The sequence below is a fragment of the Falco cherrug genome, chromosome 6, assembly GCF_023634085.1.
Source record: "Falco cherrug isolate bFalChe1 chromosome 6, bFalChe1.pri, whole genome shotgun sequence".
NCBI lineage: Eukaryota > Metazoa > Chordata > Aves > Falconiformes > Falconidae > Falco > Falco cherrug.
In genome coordinates this window covers 10,325,083-10,350,045 of record NC_073702.1, presented here as the reverse complement: position 1 = coordinate 10,350,045, position 24,963 = coordinate 10,325,083, and the positions used below count along the sequence as shown (strand labels likewise).

General features: G+C 38.4%; 1 protein-coding gene across 4 annotated transcripts in view; it reads left to right on the top strand.

The window, feature by feature from the left end:
* The window catches only part of SENP6 (SUMO specific peptidase 6), a 90,713-nt gene extending 70,751 nt beyond the window's left edge, over positions 1-19,962 (top strand). For all 4 annotated transcript variants that reach the window (XM_027817065.2, XM_055713453.1, XM_055713452.1 and 1 more), the window contains 8 exons: positions 728-850; positions 1,106-1,198; positions 6,989-7,422; positions 11,362-11,465; positions 13,610-13,698; positions 15,910-15,978; positions 16,105-16,255; positions 18,992-19,962. In XM_027817065.2, the coding sequence (XP_027672866.1) occupies positions 728-850; positions 1,106-1,198; positions 6,989-7,422; positions 11,362-11,465; positions 13,610-13,698; positions 15,910-15,978; positions 16,105-16,255; positions 18,992-19,201 (1,273 nt within the window). In that variant the 3' untranslated portion in view covers positions 19,202-19,962. The remainder of the gene's footprint in view (positions 1-727; positions 851-1,105; positions 1,199-6,988; positions 7,423-11,361; positions 11,466-13,609; positions 13,699-15,909; positions 15,979-16,104; positions 16,256-18,991) is intronic.
* Positions 19,963-24,963: the final 5,001 nt, after the last annotated feature.

The window sequence follows — 24,963 nt, the reverse complement described above, 5'->3', positions numbered from 1 at the left end:
TCCAAGTACGTATACCTGTAATTTCAAAGGTTTTCTATATTTGCGAGAAATTTTGGTTCCTTTCCTGTCCTGCTTGACAGTGACATTGTTCTCACTTGGAAAAATGGTTCTTTAAAATTTCCTAGTATCTGCAGTGGAAATTTAACTGCAAGGAAAAAAAAAAGTCTTTTTAAGTTCAGTTGGTTTTTTCCAGAGTATTTGTGTTCCTTGGAATTTCATGTTTTGATTAAAATAAATTATTTTTTGTGTCACTGACACTATAGATGTTAGAAGCATATAAAATTGGTATGTGCTGCTGCGTTTATGCTACACATAAGGGGTGTGTGTGTAATTTTCAGTCTGTTGAAATATTTTACAGGTAAAAAGAAAGTTAATGCATCACTCTGGGAGTGTTCGGAGGCTTAGCAGCTCAGTTATAAAATATGGGTCTTTCCTAGGTTGATTGTTATGTAACAAAGTCATTGAACATTTGTTTTCCTGCCATGATATAAAAATAAATACAACAGCAGCAAAACCACTTGTTGATTGGGGAAAGCACTTAATATCTTGCAGTATTGACAGACTTTTCTGCATTAAGTAGTTCCTGTGGTTACTTAGTTCTGATATTCTTACAGCTATTTTGTGAGAGGCTGCAACAGTTTGGTGGGGAGGTTGGCAGTCATTTTTACTGCAGCGGTTAATATTTAAAATTAACACCTCCATGAATTTTTCTTTTTTAACTGATTAGGTATTTGGTACTTGAAAAACTGAAAAAAGAAGATGCTGATAGAATACACGTGTTCAGTTCATTCTTCTATAAACGCCTTAATCAAAGAGAAAGAAGAAATACTCACGAAACTTCAAACCTTTCGTAAGTCTGTTGATGAGTCACTTTAACTAAGAGCTAAGTACAGTAAAGACTACAAGAACAGATGCTTTACAGACATAAAATCTTTACAGACAATAGTATGATACCGACAGAACTGCAGGAGGTATCCAGACCTATAGCAAACATGGAATGTGCCTTGGAAATCTTAAGAAGCTGTTGAAGTGAAAATATCTGGAAAAGTAGTCTGCCAGTTAAAATAAGCCACCCTACAAATAATGTGTTGGTTTCTTCTCACAGAATACAACAAAAACGACATGGGCGAGTAAAAACATGGACACGGCACGTTGACATTTTTGAGAAAGATTTCATTTTTGTTCCCCTTAATGAAGCGTAAGTAAACATACCTTTTTATCGCATTTGGTAAAGACTTAAGCTTCATAGTTCTAAAATTGAAAGTTACAGTGTGAATTGAAGTTAAAAATTAAGAGATTAAACATCTTTTTCCAGGTAATAAAACCAAAATAATAATGTAAGACCTTTAAGTGTTATAGTATAAGAAGTATGAGCCAATGTAAAGACTAAGCAAAAATGAACTTTTCTGAGTACTTTTTCTAGTTTTACTTGGTTCTCAGGAGTTCCTTTTTCCTTTTTCTAAGCTCTTATCTTTGATGACTTCTGGATTTGCTTTTTTTTAACTCATTTTACTTCTGATGACATCTCTTTGGTATAGATTGAGATAATCTTTTTAATTACAATAAATCTGTATTGGAAGAAAATGCAATTGGAAACCTCTGCTGGCCTGTATTGGAAGCTGTATTTTCTTTATATCCTTTTGTCCTGATAATTTTCTTGGATCAGGAGGCAGACTGTTGGTATTCTGATCGTTGTTAGACTTTTAATGATGCTTGCCATCCTTAATAATCAGAGCAAGTTGTCACAAACATATTTCTACATTTTACAAAAAGAATCTAAGCAGTCCTTAAGCCAAATTACTGCATTTGAAAACTAAACAACAGAAAACATAAATAAAGTAAGGACAGAGAGACAAGAGAATTGTAACTGACTTATCATAGGCATACCTAACTGATCTTTGAGAAATTCAAAGAATGGGAGTTTTTTTAAGTAAAAGCTTTTCAAAATAAATTTATCTAAATACCATGCCATTGTGAAGTGGGAGGAAGATTTCTGAATCTTTTTTTTTTTTTCTGTCCAGCTGAATTCTGAGACTAGCTGTAGAGAGGCAGTTATGAGGTAACTGACCATAGATCTGTCTTTGTTATAAAGTTGTTAAGTAAATCTCTGAGAAAGCTTCTCACAAGCACTGGCTTTAGATTTTGAGATGCTATGACCTCTGTACAGCTATGGGAAGACAGCCAGTTCTCAGGTGATGAAAACGACTTCAGGTGTAGGATAATTCCCTGTCCACTACAGACTTCATCCTTACCATCTCCCTCCCCCAAAGCTTTAAGTACCAGAACTTTGAAGTGCCTGTCACTTATATAAGCTCTAAGGCAACTAAAGTTTATTTACTTCCCACCATCATATCTCATGTCATTCCCACATCCACATTGGTTATGCATAGCAGAAATGAGACTGATCATGCTGCAAATACCAGACAGTCTGACTTAGAAGTCACCTGAAAATGAAAAGAAATAGTTCTGTGGTTTTAAAAGAGTTAGTTGCTAGTAACTTAACATATAGTAGTTTTCACTATCTTGATCATCTATTGATAAGGAGCTAAAGCAGTATCTACCTAAGCAAGTAGTGCAGCTCAGTAGGAGTGAACCTGCAGAACAAAACAGCTTGTAGTGAAGGCATGATGTTTACACCTTGTGTGAGCTGGGGATTTTGCTTTGGTCTACCTTGGTCTCATGGACTCGTGCAGTAATGATTAGAGCAGAAAAAGTGTACTCTTGGTGTGAATCTTTCATCTGGAAATGATCCTATTCACACTTTGTGGAACTGCCCTTCACTGTGAACTGAAACTTTGTAACTGGTGATAGCAGGATATGCATTTGAAAAAGTGTTGTTTTGATATGTATAGTAAGAATATTGCAGAGCAGAAAAAAAACAAGCATCCAGGGAGACGAGAAAGTGCTGGTCTATTGGGGGGCAGGAGAGTGGGTTGGTTTGTTATTGTTGGTTTTGACAACCTTCTTCTGCCAAAGAAAGCATACATTAGATCTTATGTATTTTTTTTTTTTTAATTCATTGTTATTAGCTGCTATTATTTTTTGGATGCACCTTGCTATTCTGTCTTCCCTCAAACATGTCGCTTGCCCAGTGCTCCAAAACTCAGTGGTCATTTTTGAGGAACAAAAAGCTGACCTTTATTTGCGGGAGATGCCAGCATACTTAGGAAAGAATCAGTGACTCAACATTGATATACTGCCATTATGATGAGCAATCGGTATCTCGCAGGACAGAGGGGAGGCTGGGGAGCTACCTGGGGAAGAACAAAAACTGGCAAGTATGAAGGCTTCTAGGCCTCTGTCCTAGTAACAGAACTGTCACTTGCTAAAGTATCTCCTCCTTCCTTATATTGCCATGACACAGAAAAGTAGCAGGTTTTACTAGGTTAGTATGTGACTGCTTTTTTCCATATGTACTTGTGCTTCAAAATAGGTCAAGAGCAGAGAACTGGAGTTGTGTTAACATGGTGTTTTCAGTCAAAAAATGTCATGGATTTGGCTGGGATGGAGTTAATTTTCCTTTCAGTAACTGGTACAATGCTGTGTTTCAGGTTTAGTATGCAAATAATGTTGATCACACTGGTGTTTTTAGTTGTGGCTAGGCAATGCTTATTCTAAGTCAAGGACTTTTCAGTTTCTCAGGCCCTGCCAGCAAGAAGGCTAGAGGGGCACAAGAAATTGGGACAGGACAGCCGACCTACTTCAAAGGGATATTCCATACCATAAAATGTCGCGCTGGGTATATAAACGGGGGGAGTTGGCCAGGGCTGGCTGATCACCGCTCAGGGACTGGCTGGGCACTGCTCAGCGGGTGGTGAGGAACTGTATTGCGCATCACTTGGGTTTTTTCCTCTCCTTCCCTCTGGATTTTATTCCTCTCCCCTTCTCCCTCCTTTTCATTACAATTACTGTTGTTATTATTATTGGGTTTTATTGTATTTTATGTTACTTCAAGTGTTAAATTCTACTTATCTCAGCCCTTGGCTTTTACCTCTTTCCCGCTTCTCCTCCCTATGCTACCAGGGGAGGGGAGAAGTAAGCCAGAAGCTGTGTGGTATTCAGTTGCTGGCTCCGGTTAAACCACTGCAAAATGTTTTGAGGTTTTGCTGGTTACCTTATTGCAAGTATCTCTCTTATTTTGATACGTAGCTAGTGTCTTTATATTGAATTGACATGTAAATCCTGTTTTACTTTCATTAACTTCACTACAGTACCACTTCAGGTGCTTCTTAGGTTTTCTGATATAGAACCACAAGTTTTTATCTTTAGAACTAAACATACTGCTGACAAAAAAGGCAATAAGTATTAGTAGTGATTTTTGTTTCTTAATGGCAAAATACTAACCTGAAGGATTTCAGATCTGGTTATCAAGTATAGTATAGGTACTGTTTGTGTAAGTTAAGCCTCAGGTAACAGTCCGTAGCTGTGTATATAATGTGTTATAAAACATATAGCCCTTGGACTTTGTCTGTTAATAGAACTGTGAAACCTTGCTTTTGGGCCAAATACAACATTTTTATGTGTTTGTGGTGCTGATTTCTATATTAGTTGGCTTCTTAATCTGCAGTGAGTTTTGGATATCTTACGACAAAGGCTATGGGCTGGGACCTAACATCTGTATGAAGTTGCAGCTTTTTCAGAAACTCCCTTGTGTGACTACTTTTGTGTTACATTAGTTTGCTGTGCTCCTGTTCCTCACTTGCAAAATGAGGATCGTCACACTTGGTGTTGACAAGAGTGGAGGTGTTTAGATGCCCTGAGTTCAGTAGAGCATGACTTCCAACTTCTTGACTAGCTGTCTAGGTTTTGGGTTTTTTTCTGTAATTGGAGCATTGCCCTGTAACTTCAAGGGATTAGTCAGAACACTAGGAGCACAGAGAATCCGCGGTGTGGAGGGAGAGCCGATTAATGCCTGTGATGTATAGAGAGCAGAGTCCATGCCATTCTGTGTGGTTCTTGGAGAACCTGGTTTTCAGAATTTTTTAGTGTGCCTTTGCCTGGACATTTGTACGTGCAACCTATGTAGTGTAGTAAGGCTTTCATCACGCACCTCTCATCCATCAGTTTATTCCGTTGCAGCACTGCAGCTATTTTTGAGGAATTTGCCACCTGGTTTGGTGCTGGTAATTAGTCCTTGTAAACAGAACTTCCTCTTACGTGATACAATAGCGGATCGAAGGTATGGAAGTGTTTCTTTGGTTCCAGTGAAAGATCTACATTCATTACTGTTTATAAAAGGTCTCAAGCCTTAATCTGTGGTTAAGGTTGGCTGAAAAACGGTCTCAGAGTTTCTTTAGCTTCTTTGTGTCTTGAATTAATTAGTATGGGAAGCAAGTTATTCTAGGATTCGGAAAAACTTGAGAGCTTCTCTTGCGTTATAGGAACGCTGCTAATGGTTGCTCCTGATAACGCTTCTCCTGTGCTGCGTAGAATGATGCTTTTTTTTTTTCTTTTAGGACACAGCTATTTATTCTGGCATCTGGTTTAAGAGTACGTTCTAGAAATGATTGCTTTGGAATTGCTGGACTTTGATATCTACTTCCAGAAAGACTTTCCAGACTCTCCCAAAACCACTAGTTTAGGGAATGGGGGCTCATCATCTAACAAGTTTTCAAACTGCAGTAACTGGAGGTGGGCAGGATGAATCTAGGGGAGAATTAACTTCAGAACAATGTGGCTGTTTTAACCGTAACTGCAGCAGTATTCTGTGGCAGTACAGTTCTTTTTGTTCAGGTCTTCAATGGAAATAGGTTGTTCTTTTAAAAGTTTACAAGCTATTTTCTTTTTAGATGCAGGTTAATTTGCTATTCTGTTTACATAATTGGTACATAAACCCCATATTAATAGAGCACACACAGATCCAGGGTTTGGCAATACTTAATGTATTCATTTACTAGATGTGGTGAATTATTTAAGACAAAATGCCTCCATACTTCACATGCTGCTTTCAAAGGCCACTTAACTTTAACTGCCATTTAATTTTCATGGAATTTAGGCTTCGTAATCATCTGAGTATTTTTTTAATATGTCAGTTAGACCTGCATTGTTAGCTACTGCTTTTTCTTTTCTTAAAACACATTGAAATGTGGCTTCACCTGCATAATACATAGCTAGGTTCTGTTTTGTTACGCTGTAGGGAGTCTTAAGATCTTTCAGAAAATTTCTAAATCACGTCAGTTGATAGCTACTTTCAGTGCCTCAGTCCCTGAATTTGCTGCTGCTCCATTTCTGATTGAGTGGCAAGTCAGTGAAGTCTGAAGAGACAAGGAGATAAGGAGGAAACTGGGGCAAAACTTAGTTTCTGTTGGGGCATATAACTGGTTTTGATACTGAAAGGGTTAGAATGTCAGTTCTTTGAAGGGTGAGGAGGACAACAGAGTCATGGTGATGGCTTTATAAACACTCTTTTCTCCCCTTTTTAAATTCATTGTTAACAAGATTTCTTTAAAAATACGAAGTGCCATTCATACACCATTGGAAGATCTCGTAGCCAGAAGAATATGGGCAATACAGCTATACCGTTAGATCTGACTACTTGTGTTGTTAGCACTGAACTGCTAGAAAACTTTATGCAGCCATAAAGCATGAACTTTATGATCTCTAATTCATGCAGTGATAAAGAAAATGTTAAAAAGATAAATAAGCTTTAATTCAAAGAAGGAAAAGAATGTAATAAAGTATGAGGGAATTGAAAGGAATATTTAGACAGCACCTGTTTTCCACTAACGGCATCATATTAATGAATTTGTTGGTGACTACTTGCATGGAGTGATCTTACCTTTAGAGAAGACTGTGAAGGCTTGAGTAAAACCTGCTCAGAAAAGTGAACAGCTATTACAGTATATCTTTGATACCTGTTGGGGGCAGGGTTTTGGGTTTTGTGTGTGCATGTGCGCATGTACTCAGTGTTTTGTTTGAGTTTTACCTACTCCAGGTTAAACTCTGAGCATTGATATAGTTAGTTTTTAATCTATTTTTTCCTTTGCAGTGCCCACTGGTTTTTGGCTGTCATCTGTTTTCCTGGTTTAGAAAAACCCAGGTATGAACCAAATCCCCACTATCATGAAAATGCTGCAACACAGATAAAATCTTCCTCATCAGATGGAGAGAGCAACACACCATCTCCTTTGCCAAATGAATTAGATGCACAAAACTCACCTTCCAAGTCCACAGCAAAGAAGACGTTGACCAAAAAGTATAATACAGCTTTAATTGACCCAAACACTGAAACAGAAGACAGTGAGTCTTCATGTTGTAGAAGAAGTCCTTGCAGGGGAAAAAGTGCTTTCAAAAAACTAAATCAAATAGACAGTGATGTGGAAGAACCTAACACTGTGGAATCAGCATGCCCTAAACTGGACCACAGGACTCCGGATGAAAATGGTATACAGGGTGAATTCACAACTGCTAGCCAATCTATGGGTATGTAATTGTAAAAATATGCACGTTTTAATGAAAAATTCTGAGATTTCACATCTGTCAGTACTCCTGCAGCGTATAAACTTCATACTTTGAAAGTTCGTTATGTGGCTGAATTTTGAGTGCTTACAGTATAAGTAATGTATAGCCATTGCTTATAAAATGTTTTTGTGGCTATTGAGACAACTTTCATGGCAAAGGGCAGGAGATAAAGCACTGTTTTCCTAAACCAGATTAATTTTTCAGTTATGTGACCTTTTTTCGCACAAAATCATTTTGTAGATACTGCTTTGCGTCACTTAAGACTGTGATCATTAAGGAAAGACTAATAGTTGACTATGGATCCTCATAATGTATGTGTGTGGGAGAACTAAATTAAAAATTGCGTGAGCAACTTTAATGTCAGCATCTTCTAGCATTTGAGGTTTTGCTTCTACACCATTAAGTTCTTTAATGTCCTGATAGGAAGTATGTAAAAAGAATAAGGTGAAAATAATCTTAAAAAAAATTTTAAGAATCTCACATTTAGAGAGGCTTTCTCCATTCATTGCCGCTGTTGAGGCTGATTTCAGTGATCTGGAACAGAGTTTGTACCAAAGTGAACAAAGGAACTAACATACTTTTAAAGGCAGATGAAGGAATTAGGAAAAGATTGTTTTCTCTGCCCGCTGCAAGATTTGGAACCCTTTGAGGCATGAAGTATGAAACATCTAGTCACGCAATAACTGTACTTTAGTAACCGATACTATTCCTACTGGCTTAATTTATACAGTAAGTAATTGCATAGGTTACAGGACAAAATCTGAAAAGATTATCAGTCATGCAGTATAATCTGTATACTGCAGGCCATTACAATTTCAGTATCATTGTGTGTATAAACACTGTCCTACTTTCTATTGTAAATTTATTCATTTGTGATAACGTTGTCACTTCTAGAAGGCCTTGTTGGCGGAGCTTGGGCGTATGTGTAGGTCTGCTGTTGTTTGAATTGATTTTTTCATTTTATGTGTGATTGTTACTGTTTTTATGATGTTGCTGCTGTAAGATATGGTGTCATGTCTTGGATGCTGCTACTGTTACGTGTCTGTAATTAGTTGGAACACCTTTTATGATGTCTGTTTTTGCAGGGATTACATTTCTTTTTTTACAGCTGCATTGTATTGGTGGCTGATGGTCATTCTGTTGCTGACTAAAACACTCAGACTTTTGCTCAGCTGTTGCAGATGATGCACCCTTTCATTAACACCGACATTCTTACAGGTCACAGTCCTGGTTTAAGGATGAGATTCAACTTGAGATTGACACAAAGCATACAGTTAGGCAGCTAAATTTAGATGTGCTGTGTATCTAAACTTCCATTTCAACCAGATGGAAGATGGGGATGTAGGCCTTGGGTTTTCTGCCCAGCCTTCAGCTGTTGCTCCAGAAGGGTGTGAGTCTTGACTCTGCCAAATCCATACATATCTCCTGGATATCCTAGGATATCAGAAGACAGCAGTTGCCTCTGATGGTGTAGTCAATGAAACCAAGAGACCGTGTCCTCTCATCCATACTCAGCAGACATAGAGTAGTTCTTCAGTTGAGTATCTCTGTGCTCTGAGTATGGGCTCTGCTGGTGAGCCCTTAGATGCCTACTGTGCATGGGAACCTAAAGTTAGATGTCTTGATCCCAGACTAAATTCTGGTGTTGGACTTGTAAATCAGTAGGAGTTGATATCTAAATAACGTTGAGAAAATCACAGATTTATTTTTTTATTATTACTTACCTAATCGTCTTTTTATTGCTCAGTTCTTGTATGAGATATGATTCTTCTCAATACCAATTTTTATTTTTTAGGAATCTCAGCAATGAGTCACATTAATACATGGCCTACTTCTTGTGCTAAGGTCTTTTCAAAGATACTGAGTAAGACTAATTCCCAAGTTTTTGTCCCTATGGAACTCCACTAGTGACCTCTTTCCAAAGTGTTCCAAAGTTACTTCAACTTCTCTGTTAAAGTGTTCTCAAATTCAGGTCTTATCCGTTTTTTCCACTAGCTAGTCCATTGCCCTATTTACTGTTCTTACAGAAATTCTGGTTTTCTTTAGTACATCCTCCACTGACACCATAACCAGCACTTTTATTTCTGTCATTGTTAATATTATTATATAGTCCTTTTCTAGGAGAAGTTTTCTTATGAAGATTTCAGGTTTTGCTGGCATGAGTTATCAATTTTTGACTTATTTCACAGAATGGTCAGAGTTGGAAGGGACCTCTGGAGATCTTCTAGTCCCACCCCCTGCTAGAGCAGGTTTGCCTAGAGCAGGATGCACAAAATTGCTTCCATGCAGGTTTTGAATGTTTTGAAGGAGACCCCATACCCTCTCTGGGCAGCCTGTTCCAGTGCTCTGTCACCCTCAAAGTAAAGAACTTTTTCCTCATGTTCAGATGGAACTTCTTGTGTTGCAGTTTGTGCCCGTTGCCCCTTGTCCTGTCACTGGGCACCACTGAAAGGAGCCTGGCCCCGTCCTCTTGACACCTGCCTTTAAGATATTAGTGGACATTGATCAGATCCCCTCTCAGTTTTCTCCTCTCCAGGCTACACAGGCCCAGCTCTCTCAGCCTTTCCTCAGAAGGGAGATGCTCCAGTCCCCTCATCACCTTGGTATCCCACCACTGGGCCCTGTGCAGCAGTTCCCTGTCTCCCTTGAACTGGGGAGCCCAGAACTGGACACAGGGCTGCAGGTGTGGCTTCACCAGGGCAGAGTGAGGGGGACGATAACTTCCCTCGACCTGATGGCCACCCAGGGTCCTTCTTGGCCACCGGGACACACAGCTGGCCCATGGGCAGCTTGCTGTCCCCCAGAACCCCCAGGCCCTTCTCCGCAGAGCTGCCTTCCAGCAGGTCACCCCTGGCCTGTGCTGGTGCATGGGGTTGTCCCTCCCCAGGTGCAGGACCTTACACTTGCCTTTGTTGAGCTTCATTAGGTTCCTCTCCTCCCAGCTCTCCAGCCTGCCCAGGTGTCACTGAATGGCAGCGCAGCCTCCTGGTGTGTCAGCCACTCCTCCCAGCTTTGTACCATCAGCAAACGTGCTGAGGGTGTGCTCTGTCCCTTCAGCCAGGCCACTGATGAATAAGTTGAGCAATTTCCACAGAGTTTATTATTTTTTCCCTCAAAATCTGTTCTGAAGTCTTGCATGGCAGTCTAGTAAGACTAGCGAGACCATAGCTGTCTGCATCTGCTTCTTTCACAGGTATGGCTATAACATTCATTATTCTTTATTTCTTCTGCTGCTGTTTCCCAAACAACTAAGTATGTAGAGGGAGTAGGGAGTAAATTTATAGATACTCTTTTTATGTAGCAAATTGTTAAGTTTCACAAACATTTCTAAGCTGCTGCTCCCAGAAGAGCTGATCCTGCATTCAACCCTCCCCAGCAGCGTGTTCGCAAGCTGCGTTTTCCCTTTTCCCAGCACAAGTCTTCGTATTAACGGCACAGCAAATCTGATGAAGCAAGTGATTCAGGTTAAAAAATATTAAGCTTGTGACTGTCTTTCTCTGTCTGGTCCAATCTGTGTGGAAGCATTCAGTGTTACGGAAGGAAGCAGCTAGGGATGGGAATAAGGAGTTATAGTAAGGGACCAGATGAGACTGACCCTTCTGGTAGCAGTACCGATTAATACTGTTGTAGAGACTTAATCGAACTACAGGGTAATTTCATGGTGGGTTTTAGTCTAGGTCTCTAGAATTTTTTTTTCGTATTTCTCAAATAAGAACATTTTCTGCTGTGTTACTTGGAAAAGAAATTTCACTTTCGTTCATATGAGTAAAATATGTCAGCTGTATCAGTTATTGTGAGCAATCCTGAGGAAATTTGAGATATTTATTTAAATTTAGTTTGCTCTTCAGTGATGACATAGTATTTGATGATTAAATATACTGCTGTCTGTGATTGATACAGATGGATTGCACAAAATCAGGCTAAACTATAGTGAAGACTCAGCTGATGGCAGTAAACTAAATGAAGATGAGCTTATAGATTTTTCTGAAGACCAAGATAACCAGGTAAAGAATTTAGCAATTTTATTTGGGAAATGTGAACTGTTGTGTTGCATTTCGAATGGGCAGCTTAAAAGCTGTATACATATTGTAAATGTGCATTTTTTAAAGCTGCTTTTCTTTACAAGTGTCAAATCCAAAGCACTGGCTACCTACAAAAACTTGCAAATTAGCTGACAGGAGGGCGTTGTGCATTTGTTCATTAAACTGTTTAATAGGACACTGCTGTACTGATCCTGCATTTAGTTTTGTGAGTCTTTTGCATAGTGGCAATATTATGCAATTATTTTAGTGGAAACTCTCTGGAAGTTAATACATTTCTGTTTTATCTGTCAGACCCAAGAACAAGTTTGTCAGCTTTCAGCTGCATTTTCTGGACATAAAGAGATGCATTTGTAACTAGCTGCTACGCTGCTGTTTGATTTCATTGGTGCTTCTCCTGATCAAATTTAAACAGCAGGGATTTATAATCAAGTAGTGTTCTCGTTGAAGTTGCAAGATGCTTAGATTTTAGAGCTGTGGAAAGACTGATCATTAAAATGTCCCTTACTGACTCACTGCCAGGTATGAGGGCACGATTCCATAGGCCTGTTGCTTCCGCAGTGTATATTCAGTGTGAGCAAACTAGGAGTTACATGTTTATTATTCTTCCTAATTGGCCTTCCTGTTCGTGTTCCAGGTGTATGACTCCAAGTTGTCCGAAATAAAAGAGTCGGAGACTATCAGATATACAGTCTAGGAATTACCTATTTTTCACCTCTGAGTCTAGAACAAAAATTATTTCCCAATGTCTCCAGCTATTTGCAGTGGCTTCCAAATAGTATGTTTATGTATGCATACATATAAAAGCCTCAGTTTATTTTGAAACCTAAATGCTTTTCATGTAGACTCAACCCACCTCTCCTGTCATGCCACTTGCCCAAATGTTCTGTGATTCTCACCTGACAGAAGTGCCTTTTTTGTCTGTTTTGTAGCAATTAAGAGTTGCCTGGAGATGGGAGGCTGAGGAGTAGAATGTTTCCAATCAAGTACGGGGCATGAAGGCAGGGAAGAAAGCAAGCACATGGCCAGCTGTGTTCCTTGAGAGGAGGAAAAGATACCAAATTTCATGGTTGCAGTGTAGCTTAGAACTTAACTGAGGCTGAAGCTGTTACTGATATCATGTAGAATGCACAAAGGAAGTACAGAAATGGTAGAACATGACAAGCTGAGCGCACTTTCTCATCTGCCAAAAATGGAGCTGAGGCTGCAACAGAAACAAGTGTATTAGGAACTAGGCAGTAGTTTCTGATATGATAACATCTTCATGGCATAGTACAAGGATTCCAGTCATAGGATCCTATGTGTTAGTGATGTGTACATAATTCTCACCAAAAATTTCATAAACCATGCTGATACAGGGGTTCCTATTTTTGGAAAGCATCTCTTTCGCTATTACGTAATGCTCTGCGGTAATAATGGTGAACTCAGTAGAAGGGTAAGAAACTAAATCATTGGGATACTTTTAGATACAAGAACTTAGTGGTTTTGTTCATAAAACTTCCATACTCTTCATAGCAATCAATACTGAAATCAAAAGGTCAAAGAATATTCCGAGGTTTGTGGCATGGCTGTTCTTGCACCCTGGTCTATATAATAATGGCAGTTTTAATTTCCCTTGCCCTAAGAACCAAGTTGTTTCATTCTGGAGCTGAGATCAGATTTTGCTTCTGAGTTCATTGCGGTTCTTGTCTCATTTCATCTAGAAGATACAATACTTGAAACCACCAAGTAAATTTCCAGTAATCATTAGCAAGGGGGAAAGTGTTGCTAATTTGGATTATAAGCAAATAATGGAGTTGCACTTCTTTTAAGCCAGGGATGCTTTAAAAAGATCAGTTGCAGTTTTTTTTCTAGTTTCAGCAGTCATTAAATAAATAGCACCATTCACTCCATGTCATTCCAGCATGGATTTGAGAAACTGTGTGACTAAAAGTTGGTAATGCAAACTTTACAAACAGGAATGGTTTCAGATTAAAGGTACCATTTCTTTTATTAAACTTATGTTATTGGTCTTCAATAAAAAGTGTAAGTATAGCAATAATTTCTTTTGCATCCGTTTGAAAAACAATATTAGCTTTACTACACCTGTAAACGTGTTGCTTCTATAGGAAGACAGTAGCGATGATGGTGGCCTTGTAGATGATAACTGTAGTTCAGAAATGGGACAATGGCACCTGAAGCCTACTATCTGCAAACAGTAAGTATTAAAACAGTTAAAATGGATATTTCATAAAAGTTTATGGAACTTTAAAAGCAGTATTTGTGGGAAATGGTCATACATCAGTTTCAAACACCTTAATCAGGATGTTATTAGTGTTTGAGAGAGGATTTTATACTTTATAGTATCATCTTCAGTGAGCAGAAAATTAATGAATGAAACTGCTAGAGAAATAACATAGTTTGGGATTAGATTCCTACAAAAAGAAGCCGCAGAAGTATCAAATGTGTTCAAATGTATCCTTCTATATTAAAAAGCAGTTAAATGCCTTTAAAATAATTAAATTAATATTAAAGAAAACCTTTGTCACCACTCAGATTAGTACAGAAAAATGGGAATAACGTTTAACTGCCCCCATTCTTTATCTAAATGTGTTCTAGCTGTTTCTTTTTATTGTCTCTGTTTTTAGGATTACTCTTCTCTCTTTCTCTCTCTCTCTCTCTGTTCTTAGGATTATTTTTTCTCTAATAAGAGTGTTCCACAGTACTAAATTCAGTTACATTTTATTGACTTTTTAAGCTGTTTTGGATTTGAAAACCCTTAAAATTTATTCTTTGATGTTTGGAACCCAGAAATTCTTAATAATCATTGATTGCAGTTGCTTGCATTTTGGTGTGACAGAAACACATTATTGCAAATCCAGAAACATTGCTACTAGTATTGCTGTCTTGACAGTTTCCTTTGTATTTTTTCACAATGTATTTATCCATTTTTTTATTTCCTTCTTCATCAGTGTAATGGTAGCTAGAAAGGTAAAGACTTTCACAATATGTTCTTATGGTGCAGAATAAAATTATACATGATAATGGAATGTTTATGACATCTTAACACATTTTCATGAAAGGGTAAAAATCCATCTGTGTTGTGAGTTCTAAGAATATTTATGAGCTTCTGAAGATAGCTTGGCTATATTTGTCCTATTCTGATGATGGATTATCTGTATGTAATACTTCCCACAATATTATAGTCCAAACATGAAATTTAGTAAGATGTTTGACACTGAAGTATCAAACATCATTAAGGGTGCTTAAATGCTTTACGATTAGAATATTTTTAAATTACTTCTATACGGAAAAGAAAATTAACCTTGAAAAGGCTTTTACTACTTCCCCTTCCCTGCCCCCCCCCCCCCCCCCCAGGTGATGATTTGTGCACTTTTGAAGAGTGTTGCCTATCTAATAACTGTTTTTTATCAGAAATTAAACGAAGTACAAGTAAAAGCAAACATTATTCAAGTAATTATATGCTTATACCTAAAAATTTGCATAATTTATAAATGCAAACACACCTACACATAAATGCATGCAGGTATTTGCCTGAATTTACTACTTTCTAGAAATGATACCTTGTTTAAGTGCATGTGTATTATTGTTAGAAAAGAGAAAACAGAGCTTTGTGAAAAGTAATCTACATCCTGTTCATCCCTTAAAATATGTCTTGCATCTAGCCCTGAGATTCTGAACTCTGGTATCAGCTTTGATGTATAAATCCAGCTGTTGCATATAGGGCAGCTGGTGTGACTGTTAACATTTTTAGCTACTGCAAAGGTAGCATCCTCTGCATTAAGTGATGGGATGTAAGCACCTGTAGTATGCAAGAGAGGGTTCAAGCAGACTTGGTTCTCTAGAGAATGTTTGTTTATAGGTACATTATTTTTCTAAAGTCTTTCAAGTTGAGTGCCTGTGTGTTCTGTGCATAACTGTCAGCTACATTTCAGATTCATTGGCTGGGATCACTTGTTGAACATGCATGCCTGGTGTCATCTTAGGTGCTGTGGACTGTACTATCTGTCCTCCAGCTGCTACTCCAGAAGGATGTTTATGGGTTCTGTGCCTTACTTTCTAAGTTTCTTGCCAGTGTCCCAGATACCTTGTACATCAAAAAAGGGCATTAGACACCTGAGGGGGTGTTAAGCAATTAGCTTTTACCTGTAACAAATCCTTGCAGTTTGACAGTGCTGTATTTTCTTAGTACATTCGTAAGTGTATTTAATATATGGTTAAATCTAAAGATAACTTTGCATTTAGCTATCCGAGTTAGGGGATTATAGCAGCCCTGGCAAAACCTCATAGTATTGATCTAGTTTTGTTCAAGGTCGCCCCACAAACTATTTCATAGCTAGTTCTGTAACATTGTGTTTTCCGAACTACTGTAAAATACTGTGTACTTAAAAATTCCCTTCTGTCTTAGGCCCTGCATTTTGCTTATGGACTCACTCAGAGGCCCTTCCCGGTCAAATGTTGTGAAAACACTAAGAGAGTAAGTTTCGTATTTGTGGGTGGTTGTTTTTTCACTAGGGGTTTTTTTGGGGTGGGTGGTGGTGTGGTGGTGTTGCAAAATTCTTCAAGAAAAAGAAGTTTTAATTTGCATGGTCTTTTATCATAGATATTTAGAGGTGGAATGGGAAGTCAGGAAAGGCAACAAAAGAAGCTTTTCCAAAGATGTCATGAAAGGTTCCAACCCAAAAGTGCCACAACAGAACAACTTCAGCGATTGTGGAGTGTACATACTGCAGTATGTGGAGAGCTTTTTTGAGGTATGTATACCTGTTTGTGTAACATTTTTTTGTCTCCTGCAGCAATCAAATCTGAGCTATTAAAAGTACTGCAGTTATAAAAGGCTCCTAGTGTAGCTTTTATACCTATTTGTTAGTTATGCATTATAAACTAATTTATACATTAACATACATAATAATGAATACTTTTTCAAAAATAAACTATCATTTTTAGTTGTATGTACGTATCAGAAATCAGAAGCCATGGAATTTTCTGAGAGAATACATTTAGAGTCTTCCTTTGTGTTCATATAGTGAGTATCCTTTAATATTAGCAAGGAAGTACCGGAGTTCAAATTTGAGTTAAAAATCTAAAGATGCAGCACAAAAAGCTTGTTTTTTTCTCCCTAAGAACTGTGACTATGAATAAATCAGTTAATATGATGCAGCTGTTTTTTCAACTTGCAAGAGAGCATGTTAAGTGGAATCATTACAGCTAAATGCCAGATCTTGATTCCATTGAAGAAATTGGTTAAAGTCCTACTTACTTAAACTGTCTTGGTCTTCAAGTTAAGCTCCTTTGAGAAGTAGTGGAGGCATTAGCACCTTCAGGTCTAGGTTGGGAGGAGAAATGATGGTCAAGTGAGATGTTGTCTGCATGGGACAGTAACTCGGTTTACAGTCCACAGTACTTTAAAGCACTGTTCCTAAACTGTCTGTAACCAAGCCTTTCCTGGGAAGGCTGGTGGTTTCTTCTCCATTCCACTACCCTCCCCTCATTCATACTTTCTGTAAGAGCAGCAGGGCTTTAGCAGAGTGCATTCACACAAATCGAAGCCTAAAAGCTTTTGGTTTACTGCTGAGTCCTTGAGAGCTTAGAACCATCCTAGAGTGCTTCCTGTTTTGTACACGGGGGATGTAAGAAGCAAGCAAGTTTTTGTGCTCTTAGCCCCTTCTTTCTTGCGAATTGACTGCTGAATTATGTCAGGCTGAATCCCTTGTCCCGCCTGGTCTTGCAAGGGTACAGCAGCTTTGTCTGCCAGGGAATAGGGATATGGCACTTAAGTGTGTCAGATGGCAAATCACAAGGTATTGTCAGAAGTCACAGTAGTGGGAGAGGAAAACCTGTACCGGCTGCATGGTACTTGACTGCCTTACAGTTACTGAACTGATAATTTCAGCTGATCGTATATTTGAAAAATTCCACAAAGTCTCATTGTTTTCAGCAGCTGTACAAACTGAATGGGGAGGGTGCCTAATTTGACATTTGTGGACTATTCAGGCACAACCTTTTCTTTGTGGATTTAATTCAAGTATCATCTTGTTAATAATAAGGGTTGAAATCATGGCGAGTGTTTGTTTGTTTTTTTTAAATCAAAGACTTTGTTTGACAGGGTAGGCAGTGTAATAAGGAGCATACCTGCCGGCTGGCACAGCAGGTACTCTCGTTCAGTCAGCACCGTGCCTGTTCGCAAAGGGACGGCTCTGAGCTGCCGCATGGTGGCCCCCAGTTCCCTCCGGCGGTGCTGGGGACTGGGTTAACTGGGGAGGGGGGGGGGGGGCGGGGCGGGGGGTGAGTTACCAGGCTGCCGCTGCTGTGGGGATGCACGGGGGGCGGCCGGACCGGGGCCCCGGTCCGGCTGCCCCCCGCGCATCCCCACGGCGGCCCCCCAAAAGCCCTAGTTAAGGATGTGCTCAGATTAATTTGAAATATCTTTCTGGTTTTGGTACTAACACTAATTAGGTTTTGTTAATGTTCTTATGCCTCTGTCTAGCCTATTTCATAATTGAAACAGTGGGAAAACTTGTTCAGTTTTTGCCCGTGGTTTTCTGCATCTTTAGTGTCATTCTTCTGAAGTCTGCTTACTTCTGGCGTTAAGTAGCTTCATTGGCAAAATCAGTTAAACAGAGGGGGTTGTTATTGCTGCATTATCTACTTGATGTTCTGTTTGGAGTAATGTGGCTAGTGCAACATTAGGCATTGACATCTGCAGAATGCCACTGGGTTTTTTTCCCAAGTAGCCTTGCTAGTGTTAGCTCAATGGATGAATGCAATTCACTCTTAAATAACCCTGTTAATGATGTAAACTGGAATACACAAAGGGAGGAATTTCTTTGAGAGAAAACACTATTCTACAAACTGTTGTTTGGTTAGGGTGAAATTGTTGCAGTGTCACAGAAGTGACATAGATGATGTCTGATAATAATAATTCTTTCAATTCTTTGGATGATTTATCTGTAGCAAGAAATCAGAATGTAAGTATAAAAAGTGCTCGTGGCAGCCAGGGGCTTCTCACAGGCCCTGTTTTCTAGGGTGAAATGTAAAACTGACTTTCCTAGTTGGCTGTGGTCCTAAAGATATTCATAAGAACAGGAGTATTTAGCAAGAAATTCCTGAACAGCTCTAGATTTTGATGCTAGTCACCCTTAAAAAAAAAAAAAAGTACTATGCCATTACAATAATAATTTTGTTTAAAAAATAGAACAATTTTAAGCATTTATGCAGTCAAATGCTTTATCTTGAAAGATGTAGAAAAATGAGTAATTTGGATGCTTTTATAACCAGAACCGTGGTCTTGATGAATGTTACTCTGTAACATACTGAAGCTTGATATATTTTATCTTAATTGAACATGTACAAAACACACAAATTGTAGGAATCTTGTTCTATGCTGATGGAATGAGGTGAGGAAGAATGTACTTTTCCTCTCTACAGTTCTCTTCAGTCCTTTCGGGGATAACTGCTTACTGTAATATCCAAATGACCTTTCTTTTCAGAATCCCATTGTGAGTTTTGAGCTACCAATGAACTTAACAGACTGGTTTCCACGCCCAAGAATGAAAACCAAAAGAGAAGAAATACGAAAAATAATCCTGAAGCTACAGGAACAGCAGAACAAGGAAAAGAAGGGACAAAAGGACCCAGGTTCAATGGAAAGATCTTTGCAGGAAAAAACAGAACAGCTTATCAACAGCAGCTCAGACTGAATGTTGTATCTGTTGCATGTTAGCCCCACAATCAAAACTGAAATATACATTTTTGTCTGCCCAGACTAAAGATTTGGCATATTCTCCGCTCAGAGTTACTTGGGAATGTTTAATGCCTGTATAAATGTGTGTCATAAAATGATATAATTCCCACAAAGATGTGTATTAAGTAAGCAAGTCTGTACATATGTTAATGAGGCCAACTTTTTCAGCATTTGTAATTACTTTTTTTCCACTTGTTAGGGAGCTTTTGTTATGTATTTCTGTTAATAGAACTTAAATAGCAACTTCTAAACATAAAGCAAATAAAGAAAATATTTATAGGATAAAATGGTTAACTTTTTCTTTTTCAGTAAAGTTGTAATGTTACAGGCTTAAGTAACACATAGGGGAATGATTTGATAGTGAGATAATTAATTCATATTTTGACCCTATTTAGTTGCCCTTTACAAGATTATTCTGCTTGCGCTACAAACAGTAATTATGGGTAAGTGTCTCAATGTACCATGGCCTCAGAGAGGGTGATTCCCATCCTCCCAGTATCTAAGTGTAGGCAGTGTAATAGTTAATAGGACTGTTTCAGATTTGGGGTTTTAAAAGATACGCATTGCAATTAAAATTCCACCCTTGCTTTAGTGGGACGGGCTAGGGAAAGGGAGAATGCTCTTTGACCAGAGATGACTATTCAAACAGTATTATAAAAGTGGTTTCATTGAAGTGATCTTGAGTGATACTATTAAATCATATTTTGTGGATCCCAATTGTTGTACAGGTGTATTTTGAGACTTTCTTCATTATAAAATTGTATTTTGGTAAGTGTACTTGGAATAGCAGATTGCCCACATTACATTTTCTATGTTACAATTCTGAATGTTACATTCATATGTGCTTTATCTAAGTAATGAACATTTAAAAAGAAAAAAGTGTATGATTACTATTTTTTGTAATATCCACGCAAAAAACCAAAATACCAGTGTTCATTGCTTGCTTGTTTGTTCTTGGCTTTAGGTAGCATCAGACTAATGTTGGGATTTGTTTGGATATTTCCAGTGTATTTTGATTTTACAATAATCTTAAAATGCCATTGTTGCTTAAACTGCAAACATGGCCTCTTATCCTGGTTATAGAAAGGCTTTGGTATTTCAAATGAGGAAAGTAAGAGATGGTTCCTGAAAGGATATTTATATATCCAATGTTCTGCTAATACAGGTATCTTTCAAGGGAACCAGAAACTCTGTCTTCCCAGGAAGGAATCTGTTGGCGGAAGAGAGGGACCTTCTGTCCCTCCTTGCAGATAGTATTTTTCTCTCATCATTTTTCTACTGGGAATGTTATTTGTCGTTCCCTTCTCCCAAAGAGAAGCAGCAGAAAATTCATTAGCTGGACTGTGTCCCCTGGGATAAACCTTTATACACAAGATCAAGTCTGACCCAGTACTTCAGGGTCTCCATGAGTTTTCATTCTCACTAAACCCTGAAAACACAGCTGCTGACAACATTACCGCCAGGGCATTTCTGCACAGGTGGCTCTCTCTGGATCCCTCTGTTTAAAAAGGGAGGTACACTCACAAAGGCGATACAACCATGGGCTGCTAACCTTTTGCACAAATAACCTGTGAGATTTTGGGGGAGTTGTTCATTCCCTCATCTCTTTCTTCTCACATGGACCCTGGGCCCCATGGAGAATATGTAAGCACCACATATATATGTTATGTTGGAGATGACTTCTACACAGGTTTCTTGTTGGAAGTATATGGGGGCAATCTTCTGGACTACAAATTAAATACACAATGTGCACACCTCCGAGTTGTTTCCTTCATCAGATTTATCCAGTGTTCTTGCCATTGTTGGGGAAAATCTAAAACAGTTTCAGATTGTTTCCCTGCACGGTCTTGTATATCTGGCTTTAGTGCAGCTGACATACTGGAAGAGTAGTTTATACAAATGCAAGTAAATCAGTGATTTAGATCTTGTAGGGAAGGAAGGAAAATAATTTCTTGGAAATACAGAGGAGAGACAATTGCAAATAGAATGTATTCCTTCCCAGTCTTGCCTTTCCCAATGGTATGTTCTAATCATACGGAATATATCCAAATTTGATCAATAGCATAGTCGGTTTTCCTTTTTCTAACGTTTGTGATGCAGGTTCAAAATTTGATGCTGTAGAACTGTTTGGTTTTCTTGCTAGGAATGGCCTGGTGCTTCCTCCTTTTCCTTCCTCTTTCCTGTCCTCCCCTTCTTCCGTCCTCCCCTCCCCCCTTTTTCAAAGCTGTGAAGAAAGTGTTTGATTTGTTATCATTTAATGTTAAAGGTCTCGAGATCTTCAGTCATATACAGCAAGCTAATATACATGTTAAATATAGGAAACTTATTTTTTTAATAAAATGTGATGTTAATAGAAAAAAACCACAGAATTAAGAATGAGTTATTTAAAACCTTACTGGCTTGGTTTAAAAAGCTCGCTACCACATGTGCTTGTTAGATATTTGTTCTCAACATAATGGTTCAGCTACGCTACGGTGTTTTGCGATCTGACAAGGAGTTTTACCAGTGAACTTTCTGAATCGGATCTATTCAGTGGAAGTTAGTGAGGCAGGGACTAGATATGTTTATTTCATAATTCTGTGACAACACATACAGTCTAAGGAAAGTACAAATTGTATATTCCTTTATAAGATTTAAGATTACAAATGCTTTAAAAGTAGCACAACTGTGTTCTGCAGTATAAGGTGTCAGATGGCTACCTCATGAAACGTATCTGTTGGTATTGTTTTTCACATCGGGTAGAATAACAGTTAAGAATTCTTATAAAAGTTTTAGATTACTTAGCATAAAAAATTCATGTACTTCTGGTGCACATTTGCAGGATAGCTGCAAAAGCAGAAGAGACATCTAAGTAGTCCCTTGTGACATTCCTATTTTTCTTGCTTAAGAAGCTGAGCAGGCTCTTCAAAGACCAGAGACTTTAAACAGAACAACTGTGTTGTTGATTTTTGAGGTTGCACTGCATTCTTGCCTTGGGAGAATCTAACTTCCAAAACACTCAGTAAAGAAAGAGTTGGAAAAATCAAGCAACTTTACACCATGATGAGAAAACCATGCTGTTGATTTTTTTGTTTTGTTACTGTATTGCATAGCGAATGGGTAAAGCAGAACAAGAAGCTTTTGCATGTATGATTTTTTCATTCTTGTTAATGTAGTGACTTTTCTGATGAACAAACTGCAGCAGCTTACCTATCCACTGTAATTTTTTACTCAGATTTTTAAGTAGAATGTGTTTTCAGTCACTGGTTATAAAAGCTTCATATTGCCCTTCGTTGATAACACGGTACTCATGTTTTGGCATGTGAAAAGAAGAGGTAGCTATAAAGGTGCTTGTTCTTTGGAGCCCTGATTCTTGGGGCCGCAATGATCAGAGGTACCAGAGTCTAGATAAAAGATCTTATTTCATTGTGGTATGACACTTTTTGTAACGGTCTGTCTCCAGTTCTACATACCCAGTACCCCTAAAGAACCTCTATGCAATGACTTAGGTTCACAAAGGTACTTCATCTCCCCCAAGTCTTTTGACTCTTCCCATCTACCTCTGGAAATCAAAGGGGAGCTGATGCTACAAACCACAACTCTGAAACAGTGGGTGAGGTAGCAGCCATTTTACTTACCTTTCATCAGCATATTTTTAAACTAAATCTTTTCTCCTTAACTCAACCATGCCTGCTCAACAATGTGATGAAACGTGTGTTTTGTAGGCTCCGGTCTGATTAACTGAGGATGTGATCTGGAAAGTGGCTCTTTTCTCTGTTGATTTTGCTAGATTTTAACAGGCTAGATTTTGCTTGCTCTTAACAAATTTGTATTTGCACCTATGCAAACCTGTGGTTACAAAAGGAAACTTGGTAACGTACACCATACCTTAGGGATTCTTTATTCAGTTGTGCAAGTAGTTGCTAGCTGCAACCTAGATACAAACAGCCAGGCTGTTTCTTTGGGGGTTTTGTTCGGGTTTTTTGTCGTCTTCATCCTTCCTTGTTCTGTTGGGTATTGTGATCAGATTCTCTCTAGGGTTCTTTGGGGTATGACTTTACCCAAAACAATCATCAGTATGTCATGGTAAGTAATTCAGGAGAGGGAAGAAGGATTACTATTACTCTTCTTTTAAGTAATTAAAAGATTCCTGTATATGAGAAAAACAGCAGCAGCAAAAAAGCTGGATGTACTTATAAGTAGATAGTCAAATCCACATAGTGTATGTGGCCCTTTGCGCAATATCATAGATTTAGGTTGTATTTACAAATTCCATCATCAGGACCAGATTCTCTTTTACTGTAAGCTGACTGAATACTGAATAAATACAAGGTTAGCGGGAGACAGACTAGTTTCTTTCAGCTCAGCATTGGTTCCCCTGTAAGCTGTGAGGAGTCCGCATAAGAGAAAAGCACACTGCTCCAGCCAGCCTGAGCTTCTGCTGGGCTGAGTCTGTTTGGATTCTGGTCTTTAACCCAGAAATTAAAGCATGTTAGATTTCCACAGTGGTTTAACTTAGTGAAATTTACCAACTGTTTACACAAACCTGTATCTGCTTAACCATATTTCTAAGTTTGAGAACTCAGTTTACTTTAGCACATAGACTGATGCCAGATAAAAGATATATATACACTGAATATAACAAAGCAGACTGATGCCAACTCCCAGCAGTAGTTTGCAAACTGTTAACACAAACCTCTACCCCTGTTGTCTTCCAAATATAACAGTTTTTAAATCGAGCTCTGTGACAGTGCTTGTTTACATCAGGTTCTCCTTCCTAACTCAGATTTCGTAAAAATAATGTGTTTCCCTTCTTTTTGTACGTATGTAAGGAGGAGTACGGTGGTAGCCTGGATAGGGACTTCAGTATATATTGGACCGAACCTACAATATTAATTGGTTGTAATAATAATAATCAGGAAATGGTTGGGAATTTAAAGCTCTAGGATGTGTGCACTATTTACGCGGCAGGCTGAAAACAGTGATTATTGTAGGTCTAGAAAACTTCATATTCTATAGCTTCAGGCCTCGAAGTGTATTTCATACTATAGATCAGTAATATACCAGACGGTGGCTCGGTTCTGTAATACAAGCAAATCAGGCAGGCTAACCCCAAAAGAGGACTATTAAAAGCATGACAAGTTTCTCACAGAAAATTACACTAAATACACTGGAATGCAAACAAATGGAATATGTTTCTTACTTAAATGTTCCTTGGTTCTGAAACCTAAACTGCTTTGTAAACAATATTGTAATAAGATCTGTCCGTGTTACAAAAGGGCAATAAAAGGCCATGAGAAGTTGCACAGCTTCCTCCCATCCTACAGGACTTCTAGACTACAAAACTCTAGACTCCCATCCTTCTAGAATTCAAACAAAATTTGCACTGACTCCTTCCATGGCAAATGAATGTTTAGGTTCCAGGATCAAGAAGAAATTTGTAACAAACATCTGGATTAATGTGTTGAATGTGTTTGTATGGACAGCTTATGATACGATATTTAATTGGAAAGTGATACAGCTGCTTAGCCCAGGGAAACCGAGCCTTTGTTTTGCAAAGGCAGTGTTCCCTGACTGAATTTATTAGGGGTTTTTTTTGCTCTATACTTTACTGTACAGTCATTTGTGTGAACTTTTCATTCTACTCTCAGTTATTCTCGGTCTTTCATATATAAGTGAATTAAGTCAGATGCAGTATAGTCAGCCTGATTTCAGTATCTAACTTGCATCTGTGTATCT